Here is an 18,352-nt window from a genome sequence, read left to right on the forward strand (position 1 = left end):
TACTGTGTATAGAGTGCTTAGAATAGTGGTTGGTACATAGTGGTTGGACTTTTTTGGATTAGGTTACCCTGGACCAGCTCCAGTAGGATATGATAGAACAGAGTCTTCTCCCACGATATCCTCCTCCTCTAACCACACACCAAACTAAAACATTTGAGGGTTTCCTGGTACTAAGAAATGTCTGAGATTTTAAGAAGACACTACAGGCTAATTGGGAAACCAGGAGACTTCTGAAACTCTGATTGGGACCAGAGGCCTGAACAAGATGGGGTTTGCAATCAGGCAAAAAGGGTAATTGATGATTTCTGAGTATTTGGAGGGGAAAAAAATCCATCTCTAATTCAGACCAAAGCCCGCTCTCGTTGGTATGGCTCAGTTGGTTGGGCGTCATCCTGTGCACAAAAGGGTTTCTGGTTCGATTCCAGGTCAGGGCACATGCCCAGGTTGTGGGCTTGATCCCCCCCATTAGGGGGCATGCAGGAGGAAGCCAAGCAATAGTCTGCTCTCACATCTATGTTTCTCTCTCTCTCCTTCCCTTCCTCTCTCTCTAAACATCTATTTAAAATAAAAATTAAAAATAAAACAGAACAAAGCCCACCATTAAAGCATCAATTCTGAAATTTGGGGGATAATAATTGCCTTTTCCCACCCTGACCTCAGAAGGGCCTATAAATTAAGAGAACTTTAATGTAAATTTGTTGATTTTTATGATTATATTCTATTATGCAAGCACCTGGGAGCATTGTGAAGGCTGTTGGTGCCTGGGAGGAGCTGTTGACCAGATATGCTGACATAGAGGAAAAGAGAAGAAGGGTGAGCTAGTGCAACTCTGTCAGCCAGCTACTTTTATAAGCTATGACAGTAGACATCTATTAATTTTGCCTGGTAAGAAATATATAAATCCAAAATTAACTGGGTAATCCAAAATAATTGTTTCACCTATCTCTTTTTCCTAAAGTACCAGAGATGATTTCCCACGAAATGATAGTCCTGCTTCTTCTGAATATTGGCTAAGAATCCTGCGTCAGAACAATGTAATTATCTTTAATTCAGGGTCTTCCCTAGTGCAGCAGACATCTGCTTCTTTTTTGCCTCCTAGAATTTTCCCCTTTTGGGAAGTGGCCCTCCCTGATTCCTTGTGATTCTTTTTCTCTCATTAGGCTCCTTCTCCCAGATAAGCTTTCAAGGATTAATGCAGAATATAAAGAGATTTCTATTCTTTCTCCAGAATCTTCAGCTTTAGGTTCCATCTGAGCCACGTGGATCTTGTTGCTAGGCAAGATTCTGTTGAGAATGAAGCTGTTAGGTGAGCAGCACTAGGAGATGGAGACAGAGTATTTGGTGTCTTGATGGCACATTACTTGAGCTCCTGGATCTTGCAATGCTTGAAGCTAGAGCATCCCTTGGGTGAAATTATTTTTTAATACAGATATGACTTAATCTTTGAGGTAGGATTCTCTCACTTGCAACTGAAACTACCCTGACAACTATACCCATTTTCTAAGAAATGTGTTCACATTGAATACATAGAAGGTGCCCTGTTTGATGGATTAACCCTCTTTGCCTTTCTACAAGGAAAAATTCAGTTTCCATCCTCCAGGAAATCTATTCCCAACAGTCACCACTGCCTATATTTAAATAGTATGGGAGACAGGGCCCAGGATAGCAAAATCTCTAATCTGAGCCAACAGAATCAACTTGTTTAAAAACATCCCTAGCAGTGTACACCTGTCCTATAAATGATGCAATGTGACATGACCTATTATTTATCTCTCCTTACACATTGAGGACTATTTTCTCGAAAGGTGTAGTAGGATCATACTACAAATAGGGGTTAGTATTTTTTCCTCCACTTAGCCGCAGTTTCCACTTCCATACTTTGAAAAAGAAGGAAGACTTTATCAAAGTGGTTCTACATCATTCTTTATAGACGTGTAGCCTTTTCTCTTTCCTTAAATCAGGTTTGAGGTAAAATAACCCTCTATTATCTTAGAACAACGGTAGCGACTGACATTAAAACAAATTGACTTTTAGAAAAATATTCCACAAAATACTTTAAGACTACTATTATACTGGTTAACATTTCCTTGTCACACATGTTATTTAACTAGAATCTGTAATTGGTATTGAAATAGGAATACAGATTCATGCCAGCTTAATAGTAAGAGTTACCTGCACCTTTAAGATTTTATTATTTAGTGATTCCTCATTTGATTTGCAGAGGAGAATTCAAATGCAGCTTCTATTAATCTCATTTACATATTACTTCAGCTCCTGAATCTTGTACTGCTTAAAGCTAGAGCATCCCTGGGGTTAAATTGTTTTTTAATCCCCATATTACTTAATCTTTGAGTTACAGCAGCAACACAGATAGTTTGGAGCCATAATGCCCTGGAATTGGGTGATAATAGGTCTCAAACTGTTATAAGGCCAAGATAACATGGGGCCATTCATTTTCCAGACCTGAGGGATTTATTTCTGACAACATGCTTGAAGAAATTTTTTGTAATATCCTTTGATAAATGATGAGAATGCTACACTTCTGGTTGATAGTCAAGAGGATCCTGAGAGATAGTTGCTTATAATTTTTAGATAGTAGATTCTGAACTGGCTCAGAAAATTGACTTGTCTCTACTATCTCCTATCACATTCTTGTCATGCTGATTTCTCACTGAAAAGAGGTATATCTTAGTTGTTAAATGAGAAGCTTTAATCATCGTCATAGCAAATACAACTTTTTTGTTGTTGCAGGCACTATGCAAGCCAATTACATATATAAACCCATTTAATCTCTATCATAACCCAATAAAATAGTTACTACTACTACTATTATCCCTTTTTAATAGGTGATAAAACTGAGGCAAAAGAAATTAAATAATTTACTTAGTCACTTAACTATTAAGTGGCAGATCTAATACTTGATCTCAATCTAGCTGCAAAGTCTATACTTAACTGTTTGGCTACTCTACTCTCTCTCTGTACTATGTGGGAGATCCAGGCTATGCTCTGAAACTCAGAGTTTTCAGGCACAAAATAAGTACATTTATATGGGCTACTTCCTTATGGGCCTTTGGAGCTCTGTGACTTGGAAGAATCTAAAATAATAAAAGCATAATATGCAAATCAATCGAACAACCAAACAGCAGAACGACCATCCAGATACCATCCAGATGACCGTCCAGATGACCTTCCGGACAACTATGCTATGACACGCACTGGTGCCAGGCCAGCCAAGGCAGGTGCGATGCAATTTGTTGGGGGGGCCCCGCCATTGCCCCATGATCACCCCACAGAGGGAGGCCCAGGCCAGCCAAGCGATCGCACCCCACACCTGTCGCCTGCAGAGGTAGGCGACCCTTGGCAGGAGAGGGGGGGCAGTCTCATACAGATGGCAAGCAGTGGCAGCAGCGGGGGCAGGGCCAGCTGCTGGAAGCCAGGGGAAGGAAAGCCCTGATAGGCCCTGATCGATGGTCAGGCCTAGTACCTGAGGAGTCCCGGATTGCAAGAGGGTGCAGGCTGGACTGAGGGACACCTCCCTATCCCATGCATGAATTTCATGCACCGGGCCCCTAGTTAAATTATAAATACTGTGTTTATTATAAATATTGTGATGTGAGATTTCCTCTTTTGGGAGAAGAATAGAGGGAAATCTGTATCCCTCTTCTCATGAGTAGAAAAATTCTAGAGAATATCATTTCATTAAGTATTCACCTATCATGCAGCCATCACCAATGTTGGATCCTGGGGCCAGACCCAGAGTACACTGCCGGGGGAGGAGGCAACACCTCCAGCTAATAGCCTCCTCTACTGCACCCATGTGTCTGCCGGCATATTTCCTCTTACTCTTGACCAAGTGGGTGAGGTGAGAGTTTTCATTTTTACTAAATTCCAAGAAGGGCACTCCTTTCTTTCAAGCACTTATTGCCATTTCTTTAGGAAGTTCCTTTCAGGGGGCAAGGAAGAGATGCTTTGTCACCCACTTTAGGAGAAAAAATAAAAAATAGAGCCAGAGAGGTGATGTCCTCAGGACACTCTCAATACTGGTAATGAGCGAAGTTATGACAACCAGCCAGGCTAACATCACACAGTAATGTCCCAAAAGAGCAGATGTTCTTCCTGGTCCTGCACTGCCCCGACTCAGAAAATGGCTGAAAATTTACATGGGGACCCTGCTGTGAGTTCTAGAAACATCTCACTTTCCACAAGGACACTCCCTCACAGTTCTTGTTGTATTGTTAATAGATGTTCTAACCTCTCATGGGTGTTTGCAGTTAACCCCTTTAAGAAATAAACCCTAGAAGAAGTAAGTGGTACTGAAAGAAGCAGTATCTTGGAACCCTCCCCAATCCTCCTCTTCTCCCTTAGCAGGAAATAGACACTCAGAAGTTGAAGCCAAGTCCATGAGCTCCAGCCTCCCTTCCTGGGTTTTGTCAGCCTCTGGAGGGGAAATCATTCAAAGAAACAACTTTAGGTCAAAATTATTCCATCAGCCACGTTGGAATTCTGAGAGAGAATAAGGGAGAAAGAGAGAATAAGGGATAAGGAAAGTGAAAGTGAGAGAGAGAAGAGAGAACTTGATTGACCTGAGTTGGATAGTAGTCCAAGAGAGAGAAAGCCACGTGAAGAGAAGAGGGAAGCACTTTATGGGGCATCCACAACGCTTTTTGTGGCTTGCTCTTTCCATTCCCACTTGTAATAGCAAGCCCTAATTTTGCCTTGGCTTGATCTATTTTGATGTAAGTCTCTTCTAGGTGGAGCAAATAAAGAGGAAAGTGTGCATGTCTCCTTAAAGTCTATGAGATGTATCATTATGCACAAAGATGAGTTCGCACATGGACATTGACACTTGAGGCCACATGCCTAGAGGCTGAAGTTTCTTTGGGGTTAGGAAAGAAGGTTAAACTGTCTTTGATCTTTACTTGGCTTCCTGCTTTGGCAGATCTGGCTCTTGGCCTCCCTCATCACCCTGTAGCTGCTATGGAAAGTCAATATAGGAGTCAGAAGATATCCTCTTTTTCCCCTTAACTTTAAAATATCCAGCAGGAGCTCTGGAACAGGGTGCTAACTAATCCAATGACCCAGAGACTGTGCTGAATTTGACGACAATGCCTCAAGGCACTTTTCTCTTGTATGATGTCTGGCCCTGCTCTTCTGAAGGAACTGATCAGCATGGTTGTGGCCACCATAGGAAGCTTTGGGAATTTATTATTTGGGCATCTGTATTTCTTTTCATGACTAACATCAAGCATGTTTCTAATATGGGAAGATTAATAGAGGATAGGGAACAGGGGTGGGCTAAACATTTTTACTCTTTATGCTCCAAGCATTCTTTTTAAAACTATAACTATTCAATAACATTTGAGGGGAGTATCCTATATAATAAAAGGGAAATATGCAAAGTGACCCTAACAGCAGAATGACAGGGAACAACCGGTTACTATGATGCACACTGACCACCAGGGGGCAGATGTTCAATGCAGGAGCTGCTCCCTCATGGTCAGCGTGCTTCCACAGGGGGAGCCCCATTCAGCCACAAGCTGGGCTGATGGCTGCAAGCACAGTGGCAGAGGTGGGAGCCTCTCCCGCCTCCTCGGCAGCGCTAAGGGTGTCCAACTGCAGCTTAGGCTTGATCCCCTGGGGAACGGACCTAAGCCAGCAGGTGGACATCCCCCAAGGGGTCCTGGACTGTGAGAGGGCACAGACTGGGCTGAGCACTGCTTCCTCCCACAAGAGTGCATGAATTTCCATGCACTGGCCTTTAGTTTTATAATATAAGAAGAAATTTTAATTGGAATATGGTTCTATAAGCCAAAAGAGAAGTTTGGGTTTCTGTTTTAAAAGCAGTACAATATTGTGGTATGGATAGTGTGCATGAACAGTTCTGAGAGCTCAAATAAAAGCACTTTAAAGTACTACACCCCTGGCCCCCACCCCCCTGGCAAATCCACATTTACTCACTTGTTCTCATTTGTGGGATCATATCGGGGAAATGGGTCATGGTCATTATCATTAAAATCATAGCTAGCCTCTGGATCCTGAAAAGACAACAAAAATAACACTGTAGCATCATAAAAAATGGCACAGCACTTCCCAAGCCTTCTACCCCTATCCCCTTTCCAGACTGGCTGACAGCTTGAAAGTCTGCATTTCAGAGTTTCTGGCCCAGTGGTTGGTCATTTGTTATACCCATAAACCAGGAAGAGACAGAGAATCAAGCCAGCATCCAATTCTCAGTGAATGTTACCAAACTGATAGCTCATGGACACTCATAGGATACTAAAACCGGAGGAATCAGTTCAGTTAATTCAATCACCTTATTTCCCACATGAGAAAGTTGAGGTCCAGAGAAGTTGAATGGCATAACTAAGCTATAGAGCAAGTTAGCAACACTGTGACACTCATCTCTCTTATGAATATAGGTGAAAAGAGGTGGATCAGGTTCACAGCGATCTCTTTCCGCTTCCCCAGGTATACCAAGTAAATGTGTAATTTAACTAAAGAGGGTAGGCTTGAAATTCAAGACAAGCGTCCAGGTCCACCCCCTTTTCAACCAGATTGCTACACTTAAACTTCCACTAGGAATTCTATCACACTACTTCCACTTCTCTATATTTTCATAACCTTTTATAATTCCTACTTTCTGCTAATCTTTATCTCTTCTTTCCCCTCTCCTCCCCTTTGCTCTTTGGCTATGGAATGTAGCTGAGTGGAAAGGATAAGAGAAAGACAAGGGACAGTGTTAAAGATGAAGCACTAATCTAAATAAAGGCCTAAGCTATTATGGAAAGCTTCATAAACAATTAAGTAAATACTTTTCATTTACTTATTTTCCACTTCTAATAAGCTTTTTTTTCTCAGCTTGTCCTTTTTGCACTGTGTGGTGCACACTTTGAATCTGCATGGAAGGCATCCTATTCACATAGCTTCACAGTGTGAGAGATGCTGACTCATGAGGGAGGTGAAGAGGAAGACTGTGAACATGATCTGGGGCATCAGGCTTGATTTGATTACTTTAATGTCACCCGTACTGAATGGCATGGAGTCTGAATGACTTTTCATAATTTATTTGGTGTAGGTGCCTTTTCCCACCCCCAGTACATATGACTTTGTACAGTCCTTAAATTCTTTCGATGTCCCCTGATACAGTAAATTCATATGGGCTGCCAGGGAGGTGAAGGAAATGACAAAACCTTGGCCCATCATTCCCTGGGCCAACATCTGAGCAGCTTCCTGCTTGAGGGAAGGAAAGTCCTAACTGTAGACAGCTCCCAGACTCACATAATTGGCATAGATGTCTGTGTGATTCCACTCCAAGCCATCATCCAGTACAGTGATAACAACTCCTTTGCCAGTGATGCCTTTTTGCCAAACAGGTATCACATGGAGATCCAGCTTGGGCAGGGATGCGGTCATCCTAGTATCTTGCTGGTAAAGAAACACAAAGAAGCATTGATAAAGGCATAATTTGCTTGCTACAAAATGAGAAGTGAAGCCACAGTCCAGCGACCCATCTTTGTTTTTCCTGAGGTCACTCTCCTCTTTAGAAGAAGGCAATTAGGTGAAATAAAAAACAAAGTTGAGGGTAGGGCCCAGTGAATCATCAGAGTGCTGCTCTTCCCAGTAGTTTCAATGGAAAATCACTCCAAGGAATGAATCACCCTGTGCCCTCCTCTTTGAGTTACATGGCTTTGGAGAAGACCTTTGTCCCTAACTTTCATTTATAATGACATGTTCCAGCCTTTCTTCTACCTAAGCTTTACCTGATAGCCCATGTTTCTATCTCCCCCAAATCCTAAGATTCTATTGCCACAACAAACCTACTTTATATTGTCTTGTTCACAGTCATTTGTGAATGGTCTTTATAACTTTTTTGAAAGGAAAAACAGAACTGAGAATGACCAGGATGCTGTGGTCTCACCAGGACTTGCAATTTAATTGTCTACTTGCAAATGTTAGTGATTTAGAGAGTATCTGTGGGAGGGAACTTGGGGTTTTCTTTTGCAGATAGCATTTCTGAAATGTGCGGGACTATAGGAGAAAAGAGCTGAGCAGCAAGGGGACACAGACCTGAGCACATTCCTGTGCATTTAAGAGAAGTACATTAGAAGTGTGCCAGGTTTATGGTAAAGGGGTCAACAAGACATTTATAAATAACGAAAGTGTCAGTGAACGGACTGCTGATACGCCTCAGAAAGAGGTTGGGGAAGACTTTACTAACCAACATGAAGCTGAGTTACCGGAGGCTGGAACTACAGGCATATGGTTGGCTGAAGCCGGGGAGGAAGGCCTCTAAGTCAGTCACAAGAACAACCATAGAATGTGGTTGTTAAGAGTAGGGCCTCTGGAGCTCTGAATTATGAGCCACTAGTAACCAGGTGACTTTGGCAAGTTATTCAACTTGCCAGTGTCTCTGCTTCTTCATCTGTTAAATGGGCAGAATTGCTATATCTACAACATAATGTTATTGTAAGAATTAAGTGAGTTCTTTCATGTCAAATAGTATAGAATAGTATTTGGCACATAGTAAATGCACAGATGTTAGCTAATGAGACTCTTTTTCAACGGGCAAGTGATGCTTAGGTTAAGAGAGAGTCAAAAGGAATTGATCCCCTTTGCAATCCATTATGCAACAAGGATGTTTAAGCCTTAACTTATGACCATCATAAAAATTTATCTTTTATAATATTCTTGCATATATTACTACTCTGGAGGCTTTATACTAAAACAGAAGGGAGAACACTTTGTAGGCTAGCAATGCCCACATACCAATAAGGATTTGGTAGCTATCTTAAAGGTAGAATGGTTTTCAAAACTGGACATCTGCAAATATATATTTTTTGTCTTTCCTTGTATTCCTTGCCTTGTTCAGAAATTCTTACCTGTAAGCACATAAGAATTGTCACTCAGAGGTTTATACACAGAATCATGTTTACTGTATTCTTTGAGTGATGGTTCTCAAGAGTAACTTTAATGAAATGTGTTGTTGTTTTTTTTGCATTAATACTGTTTTGGAACCCCTAACTTGCAAGACATGGTTCTTCTGCATTACTCCAGGTAAGCTTAAGAAAACATGAAGGTAACCCCCACAACCATAGCAGCTGAAGATCTGTGTTTCAGACACTCTCACCTAGTAAAACAGAAGATCCAGATCATGGAAGGTCCCATTAGCCCTGATCTCCAAGTAGCATAGCCCTTGCTGAATTCTCCCATCATTAAAACAAATCTATTGTGCAGATGTAACAAAATAAAAAACGAGGGTCCCACACAGTCCTGCAGGTACTTACCAAGTACCACTGCTGCTTCCACATCGGATCATTGAAGAGATTTACTGCTGAGTCTTTCAGAACTGAACGTTTACTTCTCTCCTTTCCATACTGTTGTTCAGCCCATATAACCTACAAGGAGTTTTATAGCAAAAAAAAAAAAAATCAACAGTCAAATAGCAACCTCTGTGTAATCATCTTTCCTCTAACTAGGCCTAATACCCATCCCATCAGAGTTTAGGCAGCTCCACAATGTTTATGTTTAACTGCAGATCAAACTGGCAGCTCAGTGAGAAGGATTTGCCCACTGGGGAGATGAACATTTCCTCTATTACAGTAAAGTGAACCTTTAGGGGGAGGAGAAGGCATCAGTAAAGTGATGATTGCCTCAAATTATTTACACTGTGATTACAGTGGAAGTACAAGTTCAGCCTGCTTTCATCAGCAAATGGACCATAATACCCATTTTTTATATTGAGGTTCCAGGACTCTGTAGGTGAAAATTTGTTCATGGAATGAGTCAACAGGCTAAGAGATCCCAGAGACTGTTTTTATGATGCTCTTACAGCTTAATTTCTCTTCCATTACACACAAAAGGTAGAAATAGCAATGTTACACAAGACATGTCTTTGCAAATCTGGCTCCCCTGTGCTTCAACCTCCTACTTAAGAGTATTTAATATAAGAAACAGATCCAGGGTGATGAATGAGCACTATTGACCATGCACACTTACCATTAATTTAGTCTCATGTATAATGCAAAGAGATGTGACAGTACAAAAATTACCTGCCCCACATTTATGGCATAATCCTATTACACTTGAGGCCCTGAGAGGGAGAGGGGCTTCCTTGTGGAGATATTCATTAGGAGATAATATCCTGCTCTTATTTTGCTGAGCAACAAGGCTGTTTCCTACCCAAAGCATAGCCTCTCTGTTGTAAACATGATGACAGTCCAGGGTGTGTTGGGATATTGTTAATGTGAGGATACTTATGAGTCATCTAAAACTAAAAACTAAAATATAATTTGCAACTGAAGGATAAAACTATCCACTAAGACTGAATTTGCAACTAGAAAATATACTGCAAGCCAATTATAAATATTGGAGGGACTTCAGGGCTAGAAATTAGTCACTATAATTTATTTTTTTTAAGTGCCTGTATTTTCAAGCTTAATTGTTTGGCTTAAAATACCCAGTGCTTGGAATATACTGCTTGCCTCTGAGTCAGTCTTTGAAAGCTGGCTGCTAGGGAATAAGAACTAATTTTTGAGGAAGAGAGTAACTTATAGTTGGAGATTTCATCAACAGTCATAAAGATAGAGGGTTGGTGCATTTCAGAGGGCTAATTTGAAAGGATATCATTCCCCATCAAAAAAAAAGGCAATAAAATGACAAAAGCAATTTTTTTTAAATGGAATATAAAAAGAGGCACTCTGACATTCAATTGTTTGAAACTGTTGTGATCAGTGTCACTGACTGCAGATCCCTTATTAACCTCTAAGGGAGCAAACCAGGTAGAACAGAATAAAATGGTGGTCTTACTATTATGTGTATGATAGGTATTATGCACTTAATTTTGTAAATAATCCTTTTGATAGGGAAAGAGCATTAAAGATCACTTAGTCCACCCATCCACTCAAGCTTCTATGGGTTCTAGGATTTTTCCTACAATTAAATTATTCTGGAGATAATTTTATAGGATCATACAGACTTCTTTCTCATGAAGTGATGTTAGAGAGTACATTCGTAGCTCTTCTTCATTGCTCCTTGAGATTGCTCCCCCAAATCAACTATTAAGGAAATACCTAAAGAATGGAACTGGTGCATCTGTTCATTTTAGTGAGATTATTTTAAATAATAACAACAGCTAGGGATGCTCCACTCTTTCCAGTTTTCTCCTATGAAGATGAGAAGGGAGGTCAGTTTGATTTCCTTGTACATTGCTGCCAGGCATGCCTTTAATAAACAAGGAAGTCTCTCTTGTTTTGCCCAAGGACTAAGCTTAGCCAGAGTCTTGAAAGTTGTCCTTCTTCTCAGAGCCCACAGATAATAAGCCGTCTGTTTGGGGATGGTGAAGGAAAGTCTTCACTAGACAAGAAACTTTTAAAGTAGTGTTCTGGGCTCTGATTTGATTTCCCACTTCTAGCCATTAATGCCAGTAAAAGCCAGCAATGGGTGTGTCTGAGCTGTGTTTCACTATCTGTGGTCCTGAGATAGCACTCTTTGTCAGGGTATGGTTGCATTTTACATTGGAACAGTAGTAACTCAGATCCAATTATTCCCTACCCTCATAATCTGTCTTATTATTTTCTTAAAAATTTTTAATCCTCACCCAAGGATATGCTGCTATTGATTTTTTTTTAAAAGAGAGAAGAAGGGGTGGGAGAGAGAGAGAGAGAGAGACCCTCCTCCCTCCTGTACATGCTCTGACTAGAGATTGAACAGAAATCTAGGCATGTGCCCTGGTGGAGAATTGAACCCACAACCCTTTGGCACATGGGATGACCCTCCAACCAACTGAACTATCTGGCGAAGGCTGTCTTATTCTCTTTCTAAAATTCTATTAGTTGCAGAACAAATGAAAAAATAAATTATTTCACAGGATTTATGAATTCCATTTACTTTCAACTGTTCTATCACCTTTCTTTCACTTATAGATTTCTTTCTAGGAAGTTGAAAGTTTGTGTTCTGTCTCTCACAAAACTTCTGTAAGTCTCTAGATTGTCCTAGGCAACAGAAATCATGTGTACAGATATTAGCTTAGCCAGGATAAATTTCCATCAGTATGCAAATTTTCAAGAAAAGGTAACATTGTGTATGCAAACTGCCAATACTCCAATATAGTCACCATTTCTATTAATAATGTTTGCTGACCTTAAAACAGACTTCAAAAATCAATAGTTATATTATACATACATTCAGATTATCCCCATATTATTTACCTATATTCATTCTAGACATTTCCTACTGTTGCCTAATCATTGAATATGAATTCAAATGAGGCTAAAAAGAGATAACGTGTTTTGGATCAAACAATATAATACTTAGGAAAACATTTACTTATGAGACATGGATTTAAAGCTTCCTCATAAATACTAGTTTCCTGTACAACAAACTAAATAGAAATGGCAGAATGTCATTTTCAATTACAGTGAAATGTTATTAAAAGCAAGGTTCATATATTTCTTTGGCATCCCCACATGAGATATTGAAGTGCTTGGTATATAATAGGCATAACATAAAAGGTTGTTGATTGATTGTATTGTCAAACATTTTAATTAGTGCTGCCACTTTATTTTCAATATTTATTTTCATGCCTTTAGACTGGATTTGTGAGCTTGTGTCTCTGTGTGTGTGTGTGTGTGTGTGTGTGTGTGTCTGTGTGTGTAATTTAGATAATTCAACCAATTCAATTCAATCCAGTTATTATGTATAATTTCCACAACCCTGTGGAAATAACAAGAAACACTACAGATGAATAATTGTGATCATAATAAAGAAGAATCACATTTGCAAAGTGCTTTTGCTCTTGTGGGCAATCATATAGAGAGCAGATAAGTCAGGTTGGTTTGAAGAAAAATGCACAACACTTACACGATCATCATCAGATAATCTCTTAGTGATATGAAGGGCACTCCTTCGAGACCTCCGAGGGTGGTTTTTATGTCTGAATAAGTAATGATTTTCGAGTGATCCAATCTATAAAATAAAAGAAATTAAAAATAAAATCCACTTTCCAAAATAAATATATGGAGTCGATTGAAACCAAGCTAAATTAGAGACAGCTTTTATTAAGCCCATTCCTTGTACATGAAGTTAACTTTTTTGGTCATGAAGAAGATACTGATAGAAGCCATCCCTCTCTGGTTAGTGTGTTGAGTGAGATGAACCTCATGAAGTTATCACTTGGGCTCCCACTATACTTGGGGGCTGACAGTGATTCTGTTTCACACATTTCAAAGGAATTCCATTTGTTTTTCTATGAGACAATATTGTGTATTTGGGTAGACATTTCTTTTTTAAAAACCCATTTTATCAAATTCATTCTTTCAGAGAACAATAATCTGTAGAAAGCAAGCAAAACCTTTGTATACTATATATGGTCAGTGCCACATTCACTTGCAACAATTTGTTGTTGTTATAAAATATAACCATTGACTCCATAGTGATAATTGTTACAAGCTACTAGTAGTGACCATTAGACTTTCCACTAGTTTACAGCTTTGAGGGGAAAGCCAACATACCACATTTAGGGCAGGTGTAAACTCCCCTGGGTGACATCAACACCTTTGGTCCATTTAGAACTATGTTCATTATTCTTTTAAGCTATGTCCCTTTATTCAAAAGAGTACTTAATTTGAAGCTACCAAATTCTCTAGATACCCTGTATTGTTTTTTAAATTAAGAGACAAATAATTGACAATGGGTTATTTCAGAAGAATTGTATTCTTTAATTTGGTGGTTCTCATCACCTAGATGATTTTTTTAAATCCTTACCCAAAGATATGCTTATTGATTTTAGAGATGTGGGAGGGAGGGAGGGAGGGAGGGAGGGAGGGAGGAAGGAAGGAAGGGAGGGAGGAAGAAAGGAAGGGAGGGAGGAAGGGAGGGAGGGAGGAAGAGAGAGAGAGAGAGAAAACATCAATTGGTTGCTCTGATTGGGGATGGAACCTGAAACCCAGGTATGTGTCCTGACCAGGAATCAAACCCATAAGCTTTTGTTATATGGGAGGACGCTCCAACTAGCTGAGCCATACCAGCCAGAGTATCACCTAGAGAATTATTAAATAGAGATCCTTAGGCCCTGCTCAAATCCTAAACCTCAGTGAGTAAATCTGTTATAAGTTCTAGACTGAGTTGGGGAGGAAAAACAGTAGCTATAGGAAAGATCGCCAATGCTTAGGTCTATATCTGCTATTAAACTGGTTTTGCTCACCCCCCAATCCTGAGGCCTTAAGGAGCTCAGCTAACTTAATATAAACAGAGGGAGAAATAAGCAGAACCAGGAAAGCATTATTAGTTTTTTACAAAGAGCTGTTATTTTTTAAACATTTGTTAATAATGTCACTTTAACTGGAAATGGCTACAGAAAATATAGCATATGCAAATCATGTGTAAATATAGTTCTTCCTACTATTTTTTAAAGCTTGTGACTATGCCATCCCTTCCTTGAGGATCCTACCAAGAATTCTGATTTATTGTTTTTTAGTTTTGGTATTTATGAATTTAATGAAAGGCAATTCCGATAATGAATGGTCCAGGTTTGGATTATGCCTGGGGCTAATAGGTGAGAAAAGGAAGAGGGGTTATCTTTTGCTCTCTCCCACAATCTCCTTCCACAGTTACCAGTGTTATTTAGCTGTCCAACGGTTATAGGATTAAGCCCCTAGTCTGCCCCCCATCCTCATAGGACACACATGATCTCCCTGATGCCCCCATACACACCAGTATGATTCCACTCACTACACACTCACTCTCTCAAATACAATTCCTTGCAGTTTCCAAATTACTACTAAGCAGCTTTCTTTGTATCTCCCTGAACACAGTGCAGTGTTTCCTCCTCTGTGCTGTCCTCTTTCACCCCTCCCCAGTTCCCTTCCAACTTCAATCCACAGATATGGAGACTCTGGGTACAGCTCTTACTACACCAATTACATGCCACTACAACCACTTGTTTCTAAACCAGTCTCCTCTGGATGCTTGACTTTTTAAAGTCTTTTCCTCCTAGTCCTCAGCCCCTAACACAGAGCCTGGCACAGAATAAGGTGTGAACAAAAGCAAAAGTCTTGGTCTGCTGCTGGGACACGGAGAAGGCGACCTGTGTACTGACTTCTACTGGGCATTTCAAAGACAGCTTGGCTCATAAAGTTGGAGAATGAAGCTTCTGGCAAAGGGAAGGCGTATTCCCCGGTGGATTCGTTCTATGGTGTAGTCTATGCCCACGCAGATTACTCATCTGTGACTTCAGCCACAGCTCTACCACCACCTCCAGAAAAAACCGCGCCAAAATGTTTACAACTCCTTCCTCCTCTGCTCAACTCCCAAGGCACTAGGTGCGGGCTTGATTCTAAGTCAAGGGACACTTAGATTAGAACTCACATCCCCTGGTTTTCTCCCCTGAATTACGCAGCTAAGCGGGCCAATCCCATCCCCCTACCCCCGCCCCACCCCTCACGCCTACCCCTCCCCCAGCTGTCTATTAACCCAGTCCTCACTTGGAGGCAAGTTTCCCTCACAAGCTAAAAACCCCAGGGAAGCTATTATGCATTTGGCTGTGGGACAAGAAATAATTAAATCCTTTCCCCACAGTCAGTTTTGAAGTTTGACCCCCTTTGGGTGGGGGTGGGAATGCTGACCAAGCAAAGTTGTGACGCTCGGACTTTCCAAGTTTTCCGTGAATTCCCCGGGCGTGAACAGTTGGTCCATATCTTTTACCCATCTTTTCTCCCGCCAGCTCCCCAGGCCCCCCAGCGACCCCCAACCTCTGGATCGCTAGTCCCGGCCACTGGCGCTCTCCCAACGTCCCAGACGCGCCCCCAAAGGCTCCCGCGGACACCTCCAAGCCTGTTTAGCCCCTTGCAACAGGACGTGGGTCTGATGCTGCCATATTGAAAGGAAGGAAACAGCCGGCTCCTGACGCAGACTGGCTGAGTCCCAGGGGAGAGAGCGCACTGCCTCTCCCGGGGGCGCTTTGCTGGTAAGAGCTTGCGTGCATCTCAAGTTCGGTGAGTAAGTGTGGAGGGATTTTTCTTCAAACCGTGCGGGAACGGATTTCAATTCCAGAGCGAACAACAACAAGAATAAGCTCTACCCAGCTGCAGCGGCTGCGTTCAGCCTGGCTGCGCCCAACCCAAACAATAAAGAATGCAAGCGTTTTTCGCTCCGAGCCCGCAGGGGCGAGAGCCGAAGAAGCTCCCTGTTCTTTGCCACGGGGCTGAGGAGAATGCAACCTGGGGCTCACTCTTGGGAGATCGCGCTTCAGTCCCGCCCGTCCCCTGGGGCCCCAGAAAGTTTCTTGAAAGTGCAAACTCTTACCTGTCCCAAAAGGTCATAGCCCAGCTCTTTGGCTATGGCCGAGGCTGCCTCTGGTCCCCCGGGGATCTCCGCTGCCCATTCGTTCACAAACTGCCTCTTCGCTTTTACACTGTTCAATGCACACCAAGCGCAAAAGAGAGCGAAAGCAGTGCACTGCAGAGTCCAGGCTCCTCGCTGCATGGCTCACACACTCGCTGGCACAGAAGTAGGAAGCAGAAGGGGGGAAGAAGCCAGATAGGAGAAAAGCCAGAAAGATTCGCTCTTTCCACACTCAGGCTCAGGACCACCTCTCGCCCCGGTTGCTCTGGGAGAAGAGTGAAGGGACTCGAGGAGAGGCTGGGCGGTGGCGAGTGCTGAGTGCAGTTCTTTCGTCTCTGGCTGAGTGGAGCCCCAGCCCTTCCCCGCTGGAATGGAAATGAGTGTTTACACGTCAAATCTACGAAAGCCATCTCTTGACGTCAGATCTACCTGGACTAAGATCTGGATGGTATTCCTGGCGGGGTGGAGAGGAGGCTAAAATAAGCAGCGAGGGATTAAGAAAAGGAAGGAACCATTTGCTGGGATCAGTTAACACTGTCCCTGTCTGGTCATAAATTCTGTAGCTGTGAGAAACACCTTCACTTCTAAGTGCCCCATTTGATGTAACTACCAAGAACCAAAGGCTGGGAGTGCAGTACACTTTCCCTCCCTTCTGTCCGTTTTCCTTACATTTATTTGATTATCTCTTGGGGGAGGGGAGAGAAGGATTTTTATAATGACCCTGGGGATGTCAATCAGCACCTGCTGTAAAGAGCAGGGCGTTTAAATCTTTCCAACGGGACAGGGGCTGGGAGGGCAGTAGAAGAAAAGCGTCTACTCCCCAGATTCTGATCTAAATTGCCTAAGAAAATGAGCACGTCTGGAAAACAATGTTAAAGCAATGTTTTTAAAAATGTATTTTAAACCATTCAAACCATCTTAATGAACAAGTTTACTTTTTTCTTTCCTCTGTCTTTCAATCTCAGTAAAACAATGTCTAAAATTCTGTTCTAGATATTGCAGAGCCCAGTATCACCCACTTTATAATGCTTATTGGAAAAATGATTAAGCACATTTAAAAACACACAGAAAATTATTTCTTTATTCACAAACCAGGAAGGGACTAGGGACCCAAATGCTGTTGTGTTGACTGGGCAGAGAAAGAGCAGGTTTCGTTAACTCCTAACTTTCCATTTTCCTTCAGTAGGACTCTTCACTTTGGTTTTGAACTGAAACTATGCCATTACTTTCCCATAAAATGCACATTGTCTCCTTGTGGAAGAATGTTTTTCCCATGGAAAGCGAATTATCAAATGTCTAAATGAACCCCCGCCCCAGGGAATGAGTTTAGTCTACCGTGGCGGAGCCATTCCGATTGGGGGGGGGTTGAACCCGGCGGGAAAAGCCCTGGTGTGTAGTATTCAGCACCGAGGAATGGACAGCGCCACACGCGCTTGTGGTCAGAGCTGCCCTTCCTTCTGATCCGGGACTGCCGCTCTTCTCCAACTGGCTAGAGCCGAACTGTTTTTCTTTTGTCCTGTGCCTTTCTCCTCCTTTAAATAGAAAATGGGATTCGACCGCAGGGGATAAGTGTGGTTAGTCTCATGATCGTCACTACTGACATGGAACTCACGGGAACGTGTTGGACTCGCCCCAAAAGTAAAATTGCAAGGGATCAAATCTCATATGCGAAAGGTTTTCTTTCTTATTCTTTTTTAAACTCCCAACCGCCGGGGGGCGCAATCAATTTTAGAGAAAGAGAAGAAAAGGGATGAGATTGGAAAGAAGGCATGTTAGTTTGTGAAGAAAGGAAGCAAAAGATAGCCTTTACAGAAAGCAAATGAAACTTGGTGGGGAAAGCGGCTGAGCAGTACTAATTATTCAGTTGCCTCCCTGTTTGCACACATTTGAACCACATGGATAATTTCTTTAAACATAAAGCTTAACAACAACAAAAATGCCAACGTTAATGAGCCATGCGATGCAGTTAAGTGTATCACAATAACGTGAGTAACTCACATGAGATGTTGTGAAA

General features: G+C 41.7%; 1 protein-coding gene across 1 annotated transcript in view; it reads right to left on the reverse strand.

The window, feature by feature from the left end:
* The window catches only part of PCSK1 (proprotein convertase subtilisin/kexin type 1), a 40,470-nt gene extending 23,788 nt beyond the window's left edge, over positions 1–16,682 (reverse strand). Inside the window, exons 1-5 of the mRNA XM_036310650.1 lie at positions 16,300–16,682; positions 12,859–12,963; positions 9,285–9,395; positions 7,279–7,425; positions 5,959–6,035 (exon numbers count right to left, since the gene is read on the reverse strand). Coding sequence (XP_036166543.1) covers positions 5,959–6,035; positions 7,279–7,425; positions 9,285–9,395; positions 12,859–12,963; positions 16,300–16,479 — 620 coding nt within the window. The 5' untranslated portion in view covers positions 16,480–16,682. The remainder of the gene's footprint in view (positions 1–5,958; positions 6,036–7,278; positions 7,426–9,284; positions 9,396–12,858; positions 12,964–16,299) is intronic.
* Between the last annotated feature and the right edge of the window lie 1,670 nt (positions 16,683–18,352).

Source organism: Myotis myotis, unplaced genomic scaffold (genome assembly GCF_014108235.1).
Source record: "Myotis myotis isolate mMyoMyo1 unplaced genomic scaffold, mMyoMyo1.p scaffold_m19_p_5, whole genome shotgun sequence".
NCBI classification, from domain to species: domain Eukaryota; kingdom Metazoa; phylum Chordata; class Mammalia; order Chiroptera; family Vespertilionidae; genus Myotis; species Myotis myotis.